Source organism: Epinephelus moara, chromosome 5 (assembly GCF_006386435.1).
Source record: "Epinephelus moara isolate mb chromosome 5, YSFRI_EMoa_1.0, whole genome shotgun sequence".
In the NCBI taxonomy this organism is placed as follows: Eukaryota; Metazoa; Chordata; class Actinopteri; order Perciformes; family Serranidae; genus Epinephelus; species Epinephelus moara.
In genome coordinates, this window is record NC_065510.1 from 26844766 (window position 1) to 26864707 (window position 19942).

General features: G+C 42.0%; 2 protein-coding genes across 3 annotated transcripts; both read right to left on the reverse strand.

Annotated features, from left to right (window-relative positions):
* Positions 1-1191: 1191 nt before the first annotated feature.
* On the reverse strand, positions 1192-7020 carry plk1 (polo-like kinase 1 (Drosophila)). 2 transcript variants are annotated; one of them, XM_050045140.1, is made up of 11 exons: positions 6303-7020; positions 5697-5865; positions 5227-5371; positions 5004-5097; positions 4672-4897; positions 4516-4555; positions 4021-4118; positions 3811-3888; positions 2530-2684; positions 2210-2392; positions 1192-2089 (listed from the first exon to the last, which is right to left on the reverse strand). In XM_050045140.1, exons 1-11 carry the CDS (start codon positions 6663-6665, stop codon positions 1895-1897), a joined length of 1746 nt encoding a protein of 581 aa, XP_049901097.1. In that variant the 5' UTR covers positions 6666-7020; the 3' UTR covers positions 1192-1894. The 2 variants fall into 2 exon arrangements, with proteins under 2 accessions (XP_049901097.1, XP_049901096.1); XM_050045139.1 differs by having other exon boundaries at positions 4516-4558; positions 6303-7019.
* A 3623-nt stretch (positions 7021-10643) lies between these two features.
* On the reverse strand, positions 10644-11626 carry rasd3 (RASD family member 3). The gene is made up of 2 exons (XM_050044825.1): positions 11046-11626; positions 10644-10999 (listed from the first exon to the last, which is right to left on the reverse strand). The coding sequence occupies exons 1-2, from the start codon at positions 11562-11564 to the stop codon at positions 10883-10885; spliced, it is 636 nt and encodes a 211-aa protein (XP_049900782.1). The 5' UTR covers positions 11565-11626; the 3' UTR covers positions 10644-10882.
* Positions 11627-19942: the final 8316 nt, after the last annotated feature.

A 19942-nucleotide genomic window follows, 5' to 3' on the forward strand; every position in this document is an offset into this window, starting at 1 on the left:
GTTTGCCTTTTAATGTAAAGGAAGTACATTTGGAAAATGTTCATCCATTTACAAAATAGATGATGAACAGCCTGAGATTGTTAAAGAAAATTAAGTGCAGTTTTAACAATATGCCTCTGTTTTTCCACATTTAGTCAGTCTAATACTTGCTGTGCATTTTGCCGTACATTTCCACTCCTGTGTGGAAATGCTGGCGTCACCACACCAAACTGAAGTGGAAGCTACTGAGGAGGCAGGTTAAGTTATCCCCTGTCTTACAAACCATTTACAAATCAAATGTTCTGGCAGTGCCTCAGCCACAAGGTTCAACCAATACTGTTTTAACACAGGAGTCTGACAGAGATTATTTTACACTGACACTGCTGAGACGTTTTGCACAATGATCAATATCTTTAAATGTGGCCCCAATAAGTATTCAGTGTTTGTCAGAGGACTGTGTTCTGCTCAGGGTGGAAGAGCCTCTGAAGCAGCACTTTACATGAAGAAAGCTGCTCACTGTTAACCTGCTCCTCACACCTCTTAGCCTTCAGAAGTACATCAATATTAGGTGTGCAGTGGACCAGATTGGACCCTTTGGCAGGCCGGTTCTGTCCCCCGGGCCGTATGTTTCACACCGATGCTGTACATTGTTCAGAGCTTTGACACACAGGTGGGTTTATAGTTGTGCATAGCCTTATTCAGAGTTCCCTTAAGCTTTCCGTCAGCTGACGTTATTAAAGACAGTATAATAGTTACTTTACACCAAACAATAATCTCCTCCATAGCTCAACAAATTCCTGAGATGGTTTATCTGGGGTAGATTGAAACACTATTTGTACAACTACATTGGTGTGGATAAGTGTGAAAATATTCTTTAATATTTTAGTGAACCGACCCTTTAAACAGCCTGTGTGATCAACTACAGTTTGCTTCAAATAATTTCTGAGGATAAGATGTGCATTATTAGATTTAAGCAGGTCAAGATGAAGCAAAAATACACATGTGGAACCAGACAGAACAATCTCACCACAAGATCTGTTCTGGAGTGTTCCTGGCTTTTACCAGCTGTTATGGAAATGTAGTTGCTCTAATTTTTTAACACTGTTAGGGATTGTTTGGTCATCTTTTGTTTCCTAGGCCTTGTTGTTGCAGAAAATGCAAATAACTGATCAAAAAACAGCAAATGCGACTGAAACATTAAACCACAATACCTTGTAAAGTTTAAAAAAATCTTTATTAAACTTGGGTAAAATTAAACCATCTTTACAACACATAAGCATATTCAGCAGTATGTACATGTTTGCACATCTTGTTGAAAAAGACAAGACATCTAAAATAGACTTATTTAAAAGTGTAAAAAGTAACTACAGGAAGAATGTGCATGATGAAGACGTATTAACATGGTACATTTCTGCACATGCAACACAGATAAGACAGACACATTTAGAGAAAACACACCAGAAAAGATTTCCCCATCCACAAAGCCGGTCTCTCTCAGCCCTCACCACACGTTTGTCTGCTCGGCTTTAGATTTAAAAGCACCACTGATATATTAATGCAAACAAGATGTAACATTCATCTTTTCCTCCGAATTTCATTTAAACATACAGAACGCCATCTTAATTTCAACAGTAGGAACGTGTCAGGATTCATCAAGTAAGTTAAGATAACAGAACAGCTGGAAAAACGATTAAAATCAGTGGCTGAAAGACTGAAATACCACAGTTATGTACAATAAATGAGGTTAATTCTCATGGTAGAACCTCAAAGATGTCATAAGATCATTATGCTGAACCCCTTCAATAAAATACATGAGATTTTTAAGTGTCTATTGCGTCCTTAGAGGCTGGCAGACAGGAAGTGGTGGCCGGTGATTAAAGACAGAGACGTGATTGAAGATGTGGTGTGAGGTGGTCTAATGTGCCGCGGCGGTGGGCTTGCTGTCCAGCAGTTTCTCCACCATTAGCTTGGCGTAGCGGATGCGGCTGGCCAGCTCCTTACTGCAGCCGAACTCCTCCAGCAGAGACAGCTTGTAGGTGCGGAACTCTCGCTTCTCATCGATGTAGGTCACCGCGCTCATCAGCGGACACAGGATCAGCTTAGTGTGGTCCTGGCAGAGAGGGGTTAATGGAACATAGGGTCAGGATGTGTGTGGGGGGGGAAAAAAAAAAAAGTACTAATACAAGACAATTAGAAAGACATCAGTGGGAGAAGATGTGGCGTGTCCAACCTGGAAGAAGTTGATCTGAACAGTGCCGTTGGTGAGGTGCAGGACGATGGCACTCTTCGTTCTGAACCAGAGGGAGAGGTAAGGCAGCCGCGCCAGCTCGTCTCCGTCTCGCCGTGCCATGTTGGCGCCGGCCTTCAGCAGGTGTTCGCTCATGTAATTGCGGAAATATTTTAGCAACGTTATCTAGAATGGGAGAGAACAAGTACATAAGAATCTGTACCACACTATGGATGACATGTGACGTGGCTTTAAAAATTATCCTTACAAATTACAAAACTGAATCAAAGACTTGAGAAGTAACTCTTAAGTGGGAGACTGACCTTCTTGTTGAGAGCAGTAGGGTAAGAGCGCACGCTGAGGTAGGATTCAGCTGCTGTCTTGTCGATGTACTGGAGACTGTCTCCATCAGCATACATGATCAGCCGTGTGTAATCATTGAACAGCACGCCAACGCTGTTGTCACAGAGTTGGTAGCCTGAAAGACACATGAAAATCTTGATGAGAACACCAGGAATTTCATTTGGGTTTTTAACCAAGATACTTGCTAAGCAGGAAGCACAGTCAAAAATGTTGTCAGTGCTCTCTGGTGGACACAATATGTAATTACACCACTATTGCTAAACTTGCACTAACATAATTTTGGGCATTTCACTTCAGTAATTTGTTGTTACTTGAAGAACCTTTTCATGGCAGAGGTGTAATCAATTACATTAATGATGCCTTGGTTTTAGTACATGCTGGCTCCCAGAGTTTGCTCACTGGGACATTTATATGGAACAAGTAATGTCATCAGTTACACCTGTGCTTTCCTGCTTTTCCAGGTCAAATTATCTGCTGTGAAAAGTGTCTATTGGCTGACATGCATCCAGGACAAATCTGCAAGGGAACTGCTGCATCTACAGTCTTCTGGTTTAACATTTGTGTGTGTAGCTTTTTTTAAGTTGTCCTACGGTAGCTCAACTACAGTTTAAGTGTATCTCACTGCTTTAAATAGGGTCTTTTCACAAAACTAGGCTGTGTATGCAGTAGTACGATGCAAATACTTTTCATACTGGTGCTACATGACCAGGGAAAAGAGAGAAAATGGGCTGTGGCATTCAGTTTTGGTCAAGAGGTAGAAAACGTACAACTACCAGCCATTACAGCCCCAGCCTATGTTTCTGAGAACATTTTAGGCAAGAGAGGCAACACAGTAACAGAATCTTGATCTTGAGCAGCACAGCCTAGTTTTAAAATTTGATTAGAGACTGGTCTCAAACACATCAGGGAGATGAACAGGACGATCTGGGTGTTGGTAAAATAGAGGAAAGTTTACCACAACTAATTTTCAAATATTACCCACCATGCTTTGATACAAAGCTGGTTGAAAATCAGCAATATATTCCTTCAAGTCAGCCACTTTTCATATTTATCAAGACCAGCCTCTATCCATTACATACACACATCTAAACTGTGCAGCAAAGTCATTAATTCCCTTTGCCAATTTGTGTTTTATTGATGTCCATAGGAACCACAATAAATAAATAAAAAATCCTGTTCAATCTGACTTCATGAAAGGGTTCCGAAAAGTTAACGCACTGTGGAATCAGTCTAATGCTCACCTAATCCATATTTGTCAGAGTAGTCTACCCATTTGCTGATCCAGAAGATGGGAATGCACGCGGGATCCTCTGCCTCTTCTGGAAACACAAAAACAGAACCAAGTCTTTATATGCAATGCTGACATGTGCACTGTGATTATTCAAACCACTCAAATGTGCAACACTGAAACTAAAAGGATTTGTCAACCAAACTAAAGAGTGTGCGCTCACCTTGGCAGATGACAGCCTTCTCAGAGGGTTTGGCAGCAATGATGCTGTTGAGCTGCTGCAGCATGTCCTTCAGGTGATTCTCTGTGGGCTCAGGCTCCCTTTGATACACAAGGCACCACAGTTATATGCATGAAAAGATGATTTCATCAAATAATGTACCACAAAAAGCAACGCTGCATCGTCACATGGCTCTTTAAAGTTTTTAATTGTGTGGTGGAAATTTTGTCTTCTTCGTGCATATGCTTATATTGTTTCATTCTTCCTGTGTGTTTGTAAGTGTGTGCCCTTTGCATTACTCTTTTGTAAACATCTGTCGCTACTTGACATCATCAAGAGATTTACTCTGAGCTCTGAGCCTGAGGTTGCACCTTCTCTTTAGTGAATAAACTCTCGTGCATGAAGCTATTCAGTCCTGTTTGCTGATTCCGAAGCAGATCAGCTAAAAATTGCCATGACAACTGTGAGCATCTCAAACACGGTGCAAACATCTCTCACCTTTGCACAGGCTCGTCCTTCACGTCCACCTTCTCTGTCCCTGCTGGAGAGAAAAAAATAAGTCACTGAAGCTGAAACCAAAATGTGTTGTTTCAATAATCTGTAGACAAAAGACTTGTTTGGTAAATATCAGCTGTTTACAGCAGGGACCATTACCTTTGTTGTTAATGGCAGTCAGTGGCCGCCTCTGGTTGAGTTCCACAGTTGTGGAGGGAGCGATGGAGAACCGCGGGGGCACTGTAAGGCAAGTAGTGGGCAGATGTAAGGGGATGTAGCCAGATGTGAAGTACTCGTCTGACTGGAGCTCAGTGATGGTCGGCCTTTGGGTGGGATCAGCATGCAGCATCCGCTTGATGAGAGCAGACGCCAACGGGTTGATGTGCTGCAGAGAGAGTTGTAGATTCGGGGTATGAATCAGATGTATAAAAAAACCACTCATTAAAAACTAAATTTGCAGCAACATTGTGTGCTACATTAGTCCTGCTTACCCAGGGGATGGTGTAGTTGTTCTTCTTGATGCGGTTGTAAGTCTCCTTCAGACACGAAGTCTCAAACGGGGGCTTACCCACCAGCAAAGTGTACCTGAGGAGAATACAGACAGTGAGGAGCTTGATCTAACTGTGCTGAATCATGTGGAGTGGGGCTGCTTTTGCATTCTCAGCAGTAAAACTGTTCAGTGTCTCTCAGTTGTGCTTGTGTGTTCAGACTTACAAAATGCACCCAAGCGACCAGACGTCCACTTCATAGCTGTGGCCTTTCTTACAAAGCACTTCAGGTGCAATGTAGTTGGGCGTTCCACACAAGGTCTTCTTCCTCTCGCCATCAAACTCGATCTTAGTGGCCAAACCAAAGTCCCCTGTGGAAGAAAGACAGACAAGCTTTTGAAAAACAGCAACAGACTAAAAGGGAAAAAATTTGCATAAATGTCCAGAACATTGATGTTCTTAAATATGCTGTTTTGGTCCTCATAAGAAAAATTCCACACCAATCAATGGAAACCACTCATGCAGGAAGTATGACAAATTTCCATTGTGAGGGCCGGGCCCTCCGTGGTATTACTGGAACAACGGGTTTGTTCGTGCAATGCTTGACAAATGTCACTGGTATATATATTACACCTGTCTCAAATATGACAAGAGGACTGGAGTTAAATCATTTGCAATCTAACGGAGCCACATTACCTATCTTGACCTCCATGTCATCATTGAGGAAGATGTTGCCCAGTTTCAGGTCTCTGTGGATGACTCTGTTGTTGTGCAGGTACTGGACACCCTTGAGCAGCTGAGTCATGTAGTAACGAGCCTCGGGCTCAGTCACAGCCTTACGACGCTTGTGCAGCTCCAGCAGGGACTGAAATGGAAATGGTTTGATTAAAGGCAAAGAAAAACTATAACTTAAACTCTAGTTTCCTTGCTTTAAGACTGTAAAGGGCCACTGTGGCAATGCTGCAGCTTTGAGAGGGATGTAATGTCAAAGTGTTATAAGTTAGTGGATGAACTGGATGATGAATCCAATGCAAATATTTGGGAGGTGGCCATGATGGCACAAAAAACGGAAATAACTCACCAACAATTAATAATTTTTGGTATAATGACTGATTTAAGGTTAAATAATTACATTAATGATTATCTTAGGCGACTGTTTTCAGTGTTTCACCAGCTTTCCTTACAGTTTAATCTACACTGACTCAGGCCTGGGAGGACAACGGCAGAGACCGTCGTGTTAACCGTTGACCCTGTGCAGTGTGCTCACGAGACAGAGAGCAGGCATTTTCCCACGACACTCACCCTTCTCCTGCAGATTTCCAAGACAACGAAGACAAAGTCGTCGTCCTCGAAGAACCCGTGGAAACCCACGACGTTGGCGTGATTTAGACTCTTGTGAATGGCGATTTCAGAGGTCATCTTCTCCCTCTGGTGCTGCTTCAGGATCAGGGACTTGGGCACGATTTTGCCGGCGAAAACCTGCTTCGTCTCCACATCTGTGATTTCGTAGCATTTGGCGAAACCTCCCTTACCGAGGAATCTTCCCCTCGCGTATCTCCTCATGGTCCGTGGGTCAACCAGAACATCTGGGATTTCTTTGAGAGGTGCAGATTTCGGGTCGACATGTGCCGACGGATTCGCCGGCTTCGCGATACCTGCGCTCATTTTGGATTAAAGTGCACTCCGGCGTCTTTAAAATAAACTGTTAAAAGTCTTCAGCAACAGAGGTATCGATAATATCTGAACGGGTCAACTATTGTTAACCCTACCTCAACTGACGTTGGTTTGGCCCTGGATACTAGCTTGCTCCCATACACTTGTGAATTCGAATAAAAACTAACGTTAACCAACTTTAAAAGCGAACGTTACATAAACATTAAATGCAACGATTAAAATGAAGTGCATACGAATGTCAATATTTTAAAAAACCTGACGAAGACGTGAAACTGGTCGCCAGGCTTGTCCCTCGGTGGCTGCAGCGTTTCTCCGTCCTGCCTTATGACAACAGTCTCTGGTACAAATTTAAAATGCTGCCTCGGTCGTTACGGCGCTCTCTGATTGGTCCGCTCGATTTGAATTCCGAAGCGGCGCAGCAAAGCATCGTGGGAAGACTAGTGCGAAATAGCCAATCACCGAGCGAGAAAGTCGTATTCTGCGATGTGATTGGTTGCTGGTCGTCATCATTTCCTAAAACCAGAGTGCTGACGGGAAATGTGGTCCGAGTGGGATTTAAAAACAGTTGTCGATTACAAGTTGATGTTTTGGGTTTGAGGAGAAAGGGTTTTAAAATTCTTTATTAGAGTTAAAGTCGCAACAGCACCGAGATAAATCCTCATCGTAGCTATAACTTAAACCTCCACATTTAACATTTTATTAAAACATCTGATTACAAAATGTAGTTGAAAGTGAAAATAGGCATCTTTTATGCAGAGTAGTGTGGATCCATGAGCATTTTAACCTCATATACTGTAACTATACCTCATATAATGTAACAAAGTACATTTATTTAAGAACTGTAATAAGTACATTTTTCTGCTAGTCCTTTATACTGTTACTCTATATATTAGTAGGAAGTTGCCTATTATGTTTTATTTGACAGCTTTTACACCAATAACTTTTCAGATTAGAATTTTATACATAGAACATATGAAGAGTTTATAAAATGTTTATCTGCCCATTAGCAGTAGGCTATAAAGTAGTAACATCAGCTGAGTCTCAACCAGCTACAACATTAAAAAGATTTTTGCACGTTATTACAACAGTGTGATCCTTACATATAGCCCAGTATGTAATACTATATCACTGACAGGCCTCTGTAGCCAACATTTACTTAATTCAACTTTTAATTGCAGGGATTTTTCTTGGAACTGAGTATTTTTACATGATGGTATCAGTAGCCTACTGTCACTCAAATAAAATGTACTTCTTCCACCACTACTGGCTTACCAAATACAGCAGAAACATTTGAATATGAGGCTTAGTTGTGTATTTACTTTCTTGTCAGTGAGGGGCAGCACTTCACGAAATACAGTGTGAGGGGCACATGGTTCTTTTGCTCACCTACAATATTGCTAGTATCTACAGTAGCCTATCAACTGACTACTGCTATGCCTATAGGCGTTGTATTTCAGCTTCACTTGTAATTATGATCGTCAGTTGTCAGCAACTAATAATCATCGTTACTGTCATTACCTTAATCATAAAAACCTACCAAACAGGGTGCCCATACAAAAGTTTATAAATGGCTATGTAAGTCCATATTAAAGAGAATATGCAGCTAATAGGCCTGCTGCTGAAGCCTGTGCTGAGTCAATGCCATGTGTTCGCTTGTATTTTTGTATTCTTCTTTAATTGTATTTATTTTTTGTTTAATGTGTGACCTGCATAGTCTTTCAAAATAATATTCCAGTTTCCCTTTTTATTGGTCGTGACTGAAAAAACAGTGTAGAAACTCCAATGTAGCTGTTATTCTGTACCTGTGCAATTGGAAAATAAAATCACTTGAACTTGATGTTATTGGACTTCTTCACTGCACCAGACTCCTTCTCGTTATGTCACTCCATTTGGTGAAGATTAGCACAGGTAGCACTCAAAACAATATTATTTTTTTCAATGTGTAATCTTGCAGCAACGTCCTTCTCATGTCAAAAAAATGTCATAGGATAAGATAAACTTTGTTGGCTCAACATCAAATAAACACTGCACATTTAAAACACATTTCAAAACACACACAAACCACAGATGACAGGAACTGAACTGACAAGGACAATGTTTAACAGGTCAGGATACAGCGCCTATTTTAATTTGGTGAGGGTGATAATGCTTTAAAATAAAACAGATGCATTATAGTGTACATCCTCTTTCATCAGCAGTGCTAATATCTTCCTTCTTTTTGATGTTTCTGTGCCCACGAGTGTTATTTCTGTTTTCGGATGCAGATTATAGAACTAACATGTATCAGGACAAGTAGAGGAAGACAAGAGGAGAATAAGTGGATGAGAAGAGGACAGATGTATGAAAAGACCATGAGATCCGTGGGTTTGTTTATCCTCTTTGTTCCACTTTACAGTGTGTGTGTGTGTGTGTGTGTGTGTGTGTGTGTGCATCCAAAAACAGCATAATGTGGAGAGGAGGAGCTATTTTTATTTGTGAAGCACTGACTGATCTAAATATTTCTTCTGTGCATCCACAGAGGCGAACAATGGCAGCTGACGTTCATCATCACGAGAATGACAAGGGAAGAGACAAAGAAAAAGCTCAGGCATGTGCACTTATTTGTTTGCGATGATGACAATTTCAAAATGTGAATTCTTATATTTTGAAACATTTTGTTGATTTATAATCATGATGTGTTGATTTATGGGAAATTCAGGGATGCATGAGTCTTAAAGGCACAAGAGCAACTTTCCCAATAGTTACAGGATTTCTTTAAACATTTTAAAACATTGTATCTATTGTGGCATATAGTAATCTAACTCTTACATCTCACAGGATACTCCAAACCCTATCTCACCGCTCATTCACGACTGAACTGTAGTGAGATTCAGTGAGACTTCAACTATTTCTCATTGCTAAATACATCTCTGAAATCAGGAAAACCCGTTTGTCCAGTCTTCATGTGGAGTGGTGAGGGCAGTGGTATAAGTGGGCCCCAGTGCACGCTATCATGACGGGCCCTAAGGCACGCTAGTTACTTGTTATGCCCCTAAACAGCTACTGTACAATAGAGACTTGACACTGGATAACACCAACATACATATCAACCAGAAATCAGCATTGCATAAATGTGTAGGACAAAAATACCAAAGAAAATAAGGAATTGTTCTTTTAATTGAACAGTTTTTATACCTTATTTGTAGTTTATGTAGTGTAAGCATATATTTTATAACATATTTTGTTATATTTTATTACTGGCTATTTGACAAAAAAAAAAGAAAAGAAAAACATGATGGTGATGGTTTGCCATATGGCACCAAATGTAAGCTGTACTTTGAACACAGGCATATAAGGCGTGCAATAGATGTCGTACAAAACAGATCAGCATAATAAATTAACAGTAATCCGCATGACACAATGAGACAGAGAAAGNTTTGTGATATTGGGCTTTATAAATAAAATTGATTGATTGATTGATTGATAAGGTGGCAGTTTTCTGCCCACTCTCTATGGGCCCTCTCACCCCATGGGCCCTAATGCAACTGCCCTGCCTTCACTGTCTATTTTAAGCCCCTGGGTGAGGGTATTGACTATATTTTATGGTCTTAGTAGTATAAAAGTAGTATAAAATCAAAGTTGAATGTTGGTTTGTGAGCTTTAATGTGAGCACTAGGGCAATAGCTTTCAAAAGGGACACAGAAATCATTATGGCTCCTGACTGCGGTAGTGAAGGGACGGGAGCATATTTACTCAGCTGTACTGCAGTACAATTTGAGGTACTTGAAATTAGTAGTAGTATTTCTATTTGATCTTATGCTTCTAGCTACTCCACTACATCTCAGAGGCAAAGATTGTACATTTCTAATGACTCTGAAGACTGTTGTTTTAGATCAGTCAGCTTAAACTTAATTTTTTATTAAAAAGAAGGTTTTCTTTAACCATTGGTTGAGGTGGTGGATTGAAAATGTATGACACAGCAGACGAAAATCACAACAAACATTTTATTCACATAAGATAAACAATGTAAAAATGTGAATTAAAGTGCATCCCATATCAGGGTTTCCATTAAACTATTATGACAGTCATTACTGTCCAGACTTTCAGAGGCAGTAAAGCTTCACATAGTTCAAAGGGGACCTTCTTCCCACCTCTGGACAAACCAGGTAGAGTTCTGTGTCCAGCTGCAGTCCAGCTGCAAAGTCCTTCATCCACTGCAGAAAATGCTCCTAAGACAAGATACAGCTGTTGTTCTTCTTCAGTGGTGGTCTCCTCTTGACCGCTGGCCTTGGCACCGTGTCTCTTCGCTTCCACACCGCAGGGTTCAGCCGGGGCGGCAGGTTCACCTGCTGCAGCAGCGCGCGCAGGGTTCAGCCGGGGCGGCAGGTTCACCTGCTGCAGCAGCGCGCCAAACACTCCGACCGTGTTCCCACCTGTGCGCGCGGACGCCTCCACGAAGTTGGCTTCCCACTCACCTTCCACTGTGGCCATGACATCAGCCGCCTGCAGCACGCGACCCTCAGTGTCTGTCAGGTCTGCCTTGCTGCCGACCACGGTGATGGGCGCGCTCTTGCCGCCCCGCAGCTCCAGGATCTCGTCGCGGAGCCGCCGCACCTCCTCCAGGGACCCGGGGTCGTCCACCGCGTACACGAGCGCGAACGCGTCGCTGTGTCGGATGCTAAGCTCCCGCATGGCCGGGAAGGAGTAGCTCCCGCTCGTGTCCAAGATCTCCAGGCGCATCTTCCCAGACCCCGCAGTGTCGTACTCTAGCACATGGAGCTCCTCGACAGTGCGCGTGTACTTGTGCTCGAAGCGGTCGTGGAGGAAGCGGCGGATGAGCGCGCTCTTGCCGACCCCGGCTGCCCCGAGGAACACCAGCCGGACCCTGTTGGGACCCTCCGACGAAGACATGCTGATCTGAGGTGTGTGACTGACTGGAGCGCGCAGCGATCCTGCTTCGGTGGTGCCAGCTGCTCTCTGCTCTCCACCCAGCACTTATGGGCATTTATACTCTGACCACCGCTGCTCTCCACCAATCATCTCCCTCCTTCTCTCCCTCTGTCTATCTGTCTCATGAGTTTGATTCAGAATATAGGTCAAGTAGTTGATCACGCAGCACTGTGACATTTGGCAGCATGGAAACACAAATGCATTTAATGTATTTTTACTAGTTTGTCAACAATCACCAGGCATATTAGAGATGCCCACACTGGTCACACATGCACGTGCACTTGTTTACATCTCCAGTGAGTCATGGAACATGGAGCAGTCATCACTGCAGCTTCCATAGAAACTTTAAAATCATACCAGCAGGTAGACCTGGTCATATATCATATCCGCACCATACTGTTTAGTTTATAAATGTGCTGATAAGATTAGCACTTGCAGCCATACACGGATATTTGCCCAACAAACTCCAGTCCTCATCATAGCCTACTCAGTGCTGAGAGAAAGATAGGCTGGTCAGATAATAATTTGAGTAAAGTAAAAGTAGGCTACAGAAGTATTATCAGCAACTCAAGTAGCCTAACAGCTACCAATTACCAATACTCCAGTCCAGGTGACATAACATACATTAAGTGCAATAACAACATCTGCCTGTTATCACTGATTATTAGTAATGTGATAAAGGTATTTTTCTGGGTTGTCACGTGTTTGTACCTTTTAAGTTGCACCATGTACAGCTGTAGCTTAAAAAAATTTCATTGTACTGGTACAATGACAATGAAGGAATTTTGCATATTTTTTCTTCTTTTTCCCATAATTATTTAAAAAAGAGAGACTTGATCAAGTCTGCAGCATTACAATATTGGCATTGCTGTATTATAACACACTGGGCCCCTGTAGGAGAGGTGGTGGGGCTCTCCTACATGTACATAGGAGCAAGAGTCAAGACACAAAGACTTAGTGGTGGTTTTGCATCCCTTTGTAATCACTGTGCATCTTTTTGTATGTTTATGTCTCTTTGTGGTCATTTGATTCTCTTCCTGGTCATTCATTCATTTTCCATATTTGATTCTCTTCCTGGTCATTCATTCATTTTCCATAACCGCTTACCTGTTAGGGGTCACGGGGGGCTGGAGCCTATCCCAGCTGACATTGGGCGAGAGGCAGGGTACACCCTGGACAGGTCACCTGACTATCACAGGGCTGACAGACAACCATTCACACTCACATTCACACCTACGGCCAATTTAGAGTCACCAATTAACCTGCATGTCTTTGGACTGTGGGAGGAAGCTGGAGTACCTGGAGAAAACCCACACTGACACGGGGAGAACATGCAAACTCAGCACAGAGGGGCTCCCCACCCTGGATTTGAACCAGGAACCCTCTTGCTCCACCGTACCACCGCCCTTCCTGGTCAGTATTTGTTAATTTGACATTTGATGTTTTGCCAACACATTCTCACTCTGACTTCGGCACATATTGATGTTTTTTTTTGTTTTTTTTAAAGATATTTTTTTGGGCATTTTGTCTTTAATGGACAGGAAAGCCAAGTGTGAAGGGGGGAGAGAGAGAGAGAGAGAGAGAGAGAGAGGGAGAGAGAGAGAGAGAGAGAGAGAGAGGATGACATGCAGCAAAGGGCCACAGGCTGGACTCAAACCTGGGCCGCTGTGGCAACAGCCTTGTACATGGGGCGCCTGCTCTATCCACTAAGCCACCGACGCCCCCACATATTGATGTTTGGTCATGGACTTTCCACGTCCTCATATGATGTGCAAGGTACCCTGGGTATGTTGGTTGTTGATGTTCTGGGACACCATGTCGAGTTCTGCCTGTTACATGCATTGTCTTCTTTCAAAATAGACTTCCGTTTTCACAGGAAATTTAACGTTTACATACAGTCTCTTTCAAAATAAAGGTGAAAGCTGGTGTTTGTTGAACCCTTCCACCACCGGACTTTCGCTGCATTAACTTTCATCCTTGTCCTGCCACGTTTTCCTCTGACAGCGCCAGGCACTGTTAAACTATAACGGAAACCAGCTGTGTATCACGCTGACGTTAAAGGAGGCCTTTTCTCGTTGGTTTCTGACGCCACAAGTCACTGCCAAAGCCCCGGATTTCGACGACTTCGGAGTGAGACTGGGCTTGTTTTGCGAGTGAAGGCCAGGAGCCCCTGACACTTTGGGCCCCTGGGTCTGTACATGGTAGACCCGTTCAGTAATCCATCTATGACCATTGGTGCAACAACATAAATACAATACAAAAACCTAAACAGGCTAAAACAACCGTTATATGTTACAGCAGAGAGTAAATAACATCCTGTAAAGATGCAAACTAGTCGAATAAAAACAATAAATTAGAGGCTACAATATTTAAATATTACTTTACTTTCCTAACCAAGTGTGCTATTTTCCAGATCTTTTAAAATTGATTGGAACAAAAGAAATCCCCTCTGACAATGTTGAATATAACAGATAATTCAACACACTATTTGCCTTTAAACTGTACTTGTGTAAACATACTCAGTCACATTCCACCACCAGTGTAATCATCAGTGATCCTCTGCCCTGCTTTGAATCATCAGACCTCGCCATGTCACCAGTCAAACTTCCCATCACAAGCTGACTTAAAATACCATGGAATACAGCTGGTGATCAAACCTTTGGCTCATTTCCCTTATTAGTGTTGCTCTTGGTCCACTGCGCTCACATGGTTTTGTTATTGTGTTCCTGATAACTCCCAGTCTGAAGTCTGGCAGTCATAAAGAGATGGTCATTCATGCACACACACAACCAAGGTACAGACACGTGCAGTAATATTTACACCAGCTGTGAGTCATGGAAGGTTTTCTCTGTAATGACACAGACACACACACGTGCTTCACACATCCTGTTATTAAAACACTAGAACAAATAGAGTTTGGTGTAGCTTTGGTCTGTATTTTAAGGCAAAAATCATTTCAGCAGTCTGATCATTACCGCCTGAGTGAGCCACAACTATATGGATTTCTTGAGAGGCACTTAGTGGCATGGTTAAGTCAAACAGCTTGATAGCACAACAGATGGGTAGCAAGAGTGAGATTACATAGAACCAGACAGATTGTTTGAGGCCATCAATGGGGTTCAAGATAACCTCCTTATTATTATCACAAGATAGAGAACAAAATTCTCATTCTGTGTCTCATGCTGACTCATACTGTCTGGCTGTAGCTATCAGTTGGTAAACAGATACTGTGATAATCTGCCAATGGGTGCGTGCATTTGGGTGTGTGCATTAGTTTGTTATACAGTATCTCTTATCACTACCCTTGAAGAAGGTCAGGACTTCCTGTTTAATATAAGAGAGTAAATAAGACAGGAGCAAAATTAAATAGAGAAAAGAACAAACTGCTGGCAAACTAACCCGAGAGTCTGGTTGCAAAACCACGTTCAGTGAGTGCACCTGTCAGGCATCCTTTACTCTGACATGCACCTGTTCACTGTCAGGCATTTTAGTAAGGCTGCACAATTAATGGAAATATTAGAGAAATTGCAATATGGCCAAATGCAAAATCCAAATTGCAGGAGCTGCAGTTTTTTTTGATAAAGGTAAAATGTGTCACAACACACCATTATAAATGAAACACTGCTGTGCTGCAGAGATGCCCCAGCCTGTAAAGGGATCATGCTTGTTTGGCACAGACCCCAGCAAAATCACAGCGTCAACACATTATATATTATTTTCAGTGAAAAGGAAATGCAAAAATTACTATTTCCACTAAAATTGCAATTCATACTGCAATTGCATTTGTCAAAAATAATCTCATTATGATTTTTTTTTGCATCTTGCAGCCCTAATTTTAAGCCTATCCTTTGACATAATTTGCAGCATTTTTGCAAAGCAACACCTTGACACGTATTTTTCTCTGCAGCTGAATTCTCAGCAGTACTGCAAGGAGTGGGGATAAACAATACTGATGTACAAAACTTAGTATGCGGACACCTTCATATCACACCCACATGTGATTGTTGGTCATCTCATTCAAAAACTTTTGCATTAATATGCTACTATAACAGCTTCCTCTCTTCTGGGTTCAGTCTTTTTACAAGATTTTGGATTTGCTCACATTAAACCGCAAGATTGTTACCAAGGGTCAGCCTATAATGTCGGGTGATGCAGCCTCACCCACAGTCTGCATTCAAGTTCATCTCAAATGTGTCTGATGGGTTCAGGTCAGGACTCATGCAAGCTAGTCAAGTTCTTCCACAATAAACTGATACAACATTTCCTTCAGTAACCTGGTGCTTCCAGCACCCCAGCAAAGTCTCAGTCACATGGAGTGATGATCATCCTGCTTTATCTTCATTTACCTAGTTGAAACAGAAGACTGAATTCACCAAACAAAGATTCAAGTTCCATAAAATATAATTAAATGCTGTGGTAATAACACTGTTTTACTGGAAATAGCCTAAACCATGAAAGGACAGAGGTGTCCACATGCCTTTGGCCATAAAGTGCACACGGTGAAATCAAAATCATTGTCACATTATCCACACTAGATGGCAGCAGTAGACTAATTAGGATGTTACATGGCAGTCAGGTTAAAACAGTTAAGTAGTGAGCTTGAGGATGACTGATGTTATAACTGTAGACTCACAAAAACAAAGAAACTACAAATTTAGAGTCATGCCCAACATATGTAGTGTGACAAGTGTTATGAGCGACCACCTCATAAAAATATAAACAAACAGTTCACAGCAAACACAAACAGTTTAGTCACAAAAGTGTACATGTTACATTTTTGATAGTAATCAGAAAAAAACAAGAAGACTTAAATCCAGACCCACTTACTAACATTCTCCCAGACCTTTAAACCACTTACATTCTGAGCAACCTCCATGTACAGATGAAGACCATGAGATGTGGTTTTTATGGCACAGAGGATGCAAATGTTGGTCAGTCAGTCAGCCCACCACTTTGCGTCAGACAGACTGAAAAAGCTCTACAAGCACTGAACTGATTGTCATGATATGTGGTACAGACATGTTACCCAGAGGATGAAGCCTACTGACGTTAATGATCCTCTCATTTTTTATCCAGAAGCTAAAAGTTTTCACCTATCCAGTAAAATATTTCTTAATCTATCACTTGGATTGCCACATTTGGCACAGCCAAGAGGATCTATGGTCCCAAGAGGATCTACCATAATGACTTCAGTGACTGACTTTTTTCAGTGACTGACTTTTAGCCTACCTCTAGCACCGCTTTGAGTTTGATGTTTGTGATTTTGAGTAGAGGTGGGTATTAGTATTCGATACCTTTGAGGTATCAACTGAAATAATCCACTACCAAGTAGTGTCAAAATCTCTCCACTCAAACAATACCTGCATTTGATCCTTTTGGAAATGGGGCTCTGATTCTGAGCAGTCCTGACTCCTTGTTGGATCAGGAAACTTTCTGTTGCTGCCATCTTCGGAGCCACTCTCCTCCGGCAGGTGGACAGTTCAGGTGGAGTTTAATATGGTTGGAACAATGGGATGTCGAACCAATGGGCAGTTCCCAGATCGAAATGTCAACTTGTCCGATTCAAAACTAATCATATTCGATCAACCTCAGCTGTACTTTGTGTTTAGTGCTTATAAGTAAATGTTAGCATGCTAACATGCTATACTAAGAGTGTGAACATGGTCAACATTATACCTGTTAGGCATCTAGAGGTTAGCATTGTCACTGAGTGTGTTAGCATGGTGGTGTTGTTAGCAGTTAGCTCAAAAGATTCCCTGCACATAAGTATAGACTACAGACTCACATTAGCTTGCCTATAGACTTTTTCTTATTAAATGCGTCATGATATACTAACAAGAAGGATTTTCTTAACCCTTTAGTTTATTTGAAAAATACAAAAGCACCAAATGTGAGGCGTCATGCATAATTTTCACTGGACAGGAGCAGTATTCCCCTGCCACATGCACAGTTTCATCAAGCACAGATTGAACACGCTCTTCTTCTTCCTCTGTTGTAGAGATTTATAACCCTGGCTGACTCAGGACTCTCCTTGCACAAGCATAAATGCAGGGGAGACAAAAATCTGTCCTACTTCTCATGGTCAACAATAACCTTTTTGCCGCTCATCTTTTCATCTTCCACCTCATTCATTTCCTGCTTTGTCCTCCCCTCTGCTTATTAGTCTTTTCGTCTTCCACTCAAGTGCCATATTAGCATGGTCTGGCAGGCAGATTTGTTAGGACCCTGCCAAGTGTTTTCTCTTACCCATGTTTTGCGCACATAACACACAAACACAGACTGACTGATGGATGTGGATGTGGGAATGGGAGTATTATTGTATTAGTGTGAGCACAGTGGAAGCTCCAATTCATTTAGGGACTATCACATGTCTGTGCTTTATTTCCTCTTCCACTCACTTAGAAGTGACTCAGGAACTGTCTGTGGTTACTGACTCTGAGCATTACAAGGTTTATTAATATTATTGATCCATGTGTGTCTGTTACATCTCCAAATATTCATCCTCCTCCAGCCCCATCCCTGCCATTACCTGTTACCATGGCAACATGCAGAGCTCCTACAGCGGAGGATGAAGGATGCTTGACGCTTCCTCTCTGTCCGTATCAGAACATGCATGTAAAGTTTGGCTCACATCAGAATGACTGTGTGTTTTCTTTATCAGAGGACGAGAGCTGAGTTTCCTCTGCAGAAGGACGGAGAAAGTGGAGTAGGTTACCTCCCTCTACCCCCGCCTTCCTTTCTCTTGTACAGTTTTGGCTCAGTGCAATCTCAAGGGGACGTGATGCAGGCGCTTTCATCTTTCTCCCACACACAACAGCATTTGCAAAAATCATGACAACGGATTTTCTTATCTGAGGAAGATGGTTTGCTGTATCAGATAAACCATGAAAAGTCACTAATGATGGCCTACTTTCTATTCAGGTTGAGATTGAAGGAGCAAGACACCAAGTGGCTCACAGTGAATGATGGAGCAATGGACCTCTATGGCACAGAGGAATAAGTTACAACATATCAAGCTTCAGAAACACAGACAGCACTTAATAGGATCAGTTTATCATTGGTTTTGGACTTTTCATTGGATTTAATATAAAAAATATATATCAGACGTAGGCTTTAAACAGTAATAATTATTTCAGTAAAATGCTTACTTTTCATCCAGTACTCCATTTATTTTCAAGATAAATGATATCTGTCCCTCAAAGAACTTCAGCCCGATCAGACAATTTGTGGCCTCTGTTTTCTCGGGTATTATGTATCTGATCAAAGTCATAAAAAACAAGAGGTTACCATGATGCTAGAAGCTCTGCGAGGCTGCACTTTGAGTTGAATGCTAACCTCAGCATGCTCACCATAACTATGCTAACATGCTGATGTTTAGTGTGTGTCATGCTCACTATCTAAGGTTAGCCTGTTAGCATGCTAACATTTTCTAACTAGCATTAAGTACAAAGTGCACTGCAGTCGACGCAGGTATTTGGTCTTAAGCCAAACTGTTGGACAAATTAAATGTTAAAATGTCTGGTGATGAAAAGACAGAGGCTCAAGAGAGTTATCACAATTCCTCCTGAAGGAGAAAATGACTGTGGTCAATAAAAACCACAAATATGAACACTGTGGTGGAGCGAGATGAAACACCTGTTAATCACCAAAGTCAGGAGGCCATGACTATTGGTTCAAGTTTTTGTACCAAGCGTTCGAGATGTTGAGATGTTTCAGTTTCAACCAAAGTGGCTGACTGACAGTTTGCCATACCCACATCTCACACCACTAAGGGTAAAATCCTGTGATTCTCAGGATAATATACAGACCTTCCCATTAACAGTTTTCTTAGGTCCTGTTTATACGACAATGATTTTAACCGAAAACGGTAAACTTCAGTTGCGTTTTGGCTGATCGTTTACACGACAGTGGTGTTTTGGCTGCCTGAAAAGACAACCTTTTGAAAATGGGTTCCAGAGTGCAATTTTGTGGAAACAGCACCGCCTCCCTTGTCATGTAAACTTGCAATATGCAGTTCCTCTAAAAACGGAGACTTTTCGCATATGTGCATTATGGTTCCAGTCACTAGGCATGCACGAGAAAGTTGACCATCACAACAACAATGGCGGACTCCCGAGCTCTCTTTGTGCTGGTCACCCTATTGAATTTATCAACGCTTCTCCAGCAAAGTGTAGATTTACTGTAGCAACTCCACAACGTTGTCTGTCCAGACAAACGTTTGTGTGGTTGGCATTTTGTTTGTTTATACATCGCCGCTCTGTAGAAGGAAGCGCATGTGAGCAGGCGCATGTTGTTTCTTTATAAAGTCACACCGCCAACTACTGGCGGGGTATGTATAC

Bases quoted from the DNA above. Each gene is read 5' to 3' on its own strand.
- rasd3 (XM_050044825.1), bottom strand. From the start codon at position 11,564: ATGTCTTCGTCGGAGGGTCCCAACAGGGTCCGGCTGGTGTTCCTCGGG. The intron at 11,000-11,045 runs GTGAACCTGCCG...CTGCTGCAGCAG, and splicing joins TTGGCGCGCTGCTGCAGCAG to GTGAACCTGCCGCCCCGGCT.
- plk1 (XM_050045139.1), bottom strand. From the start codon at position 6,665: ATGAGCGCAGGTATCGCGAAGCCGGCGAATCCGTCGGCACATGTCGAC. The intron at 5,866-6,302 runs GTGAGTGTCGTG...TTTCCATTTCAG, and splicing joins TGGAAATCTGCAGGAGAAGG to TCCCTGCTGGAGCTGCACAA. The intron at 2,090-2,209 runs GTTGGACACGCC...CCTCTCTGCCAG, and splicing joins TTCAGATCAACTTCTTCCAG to GACCACACTAAGCTGATCCT.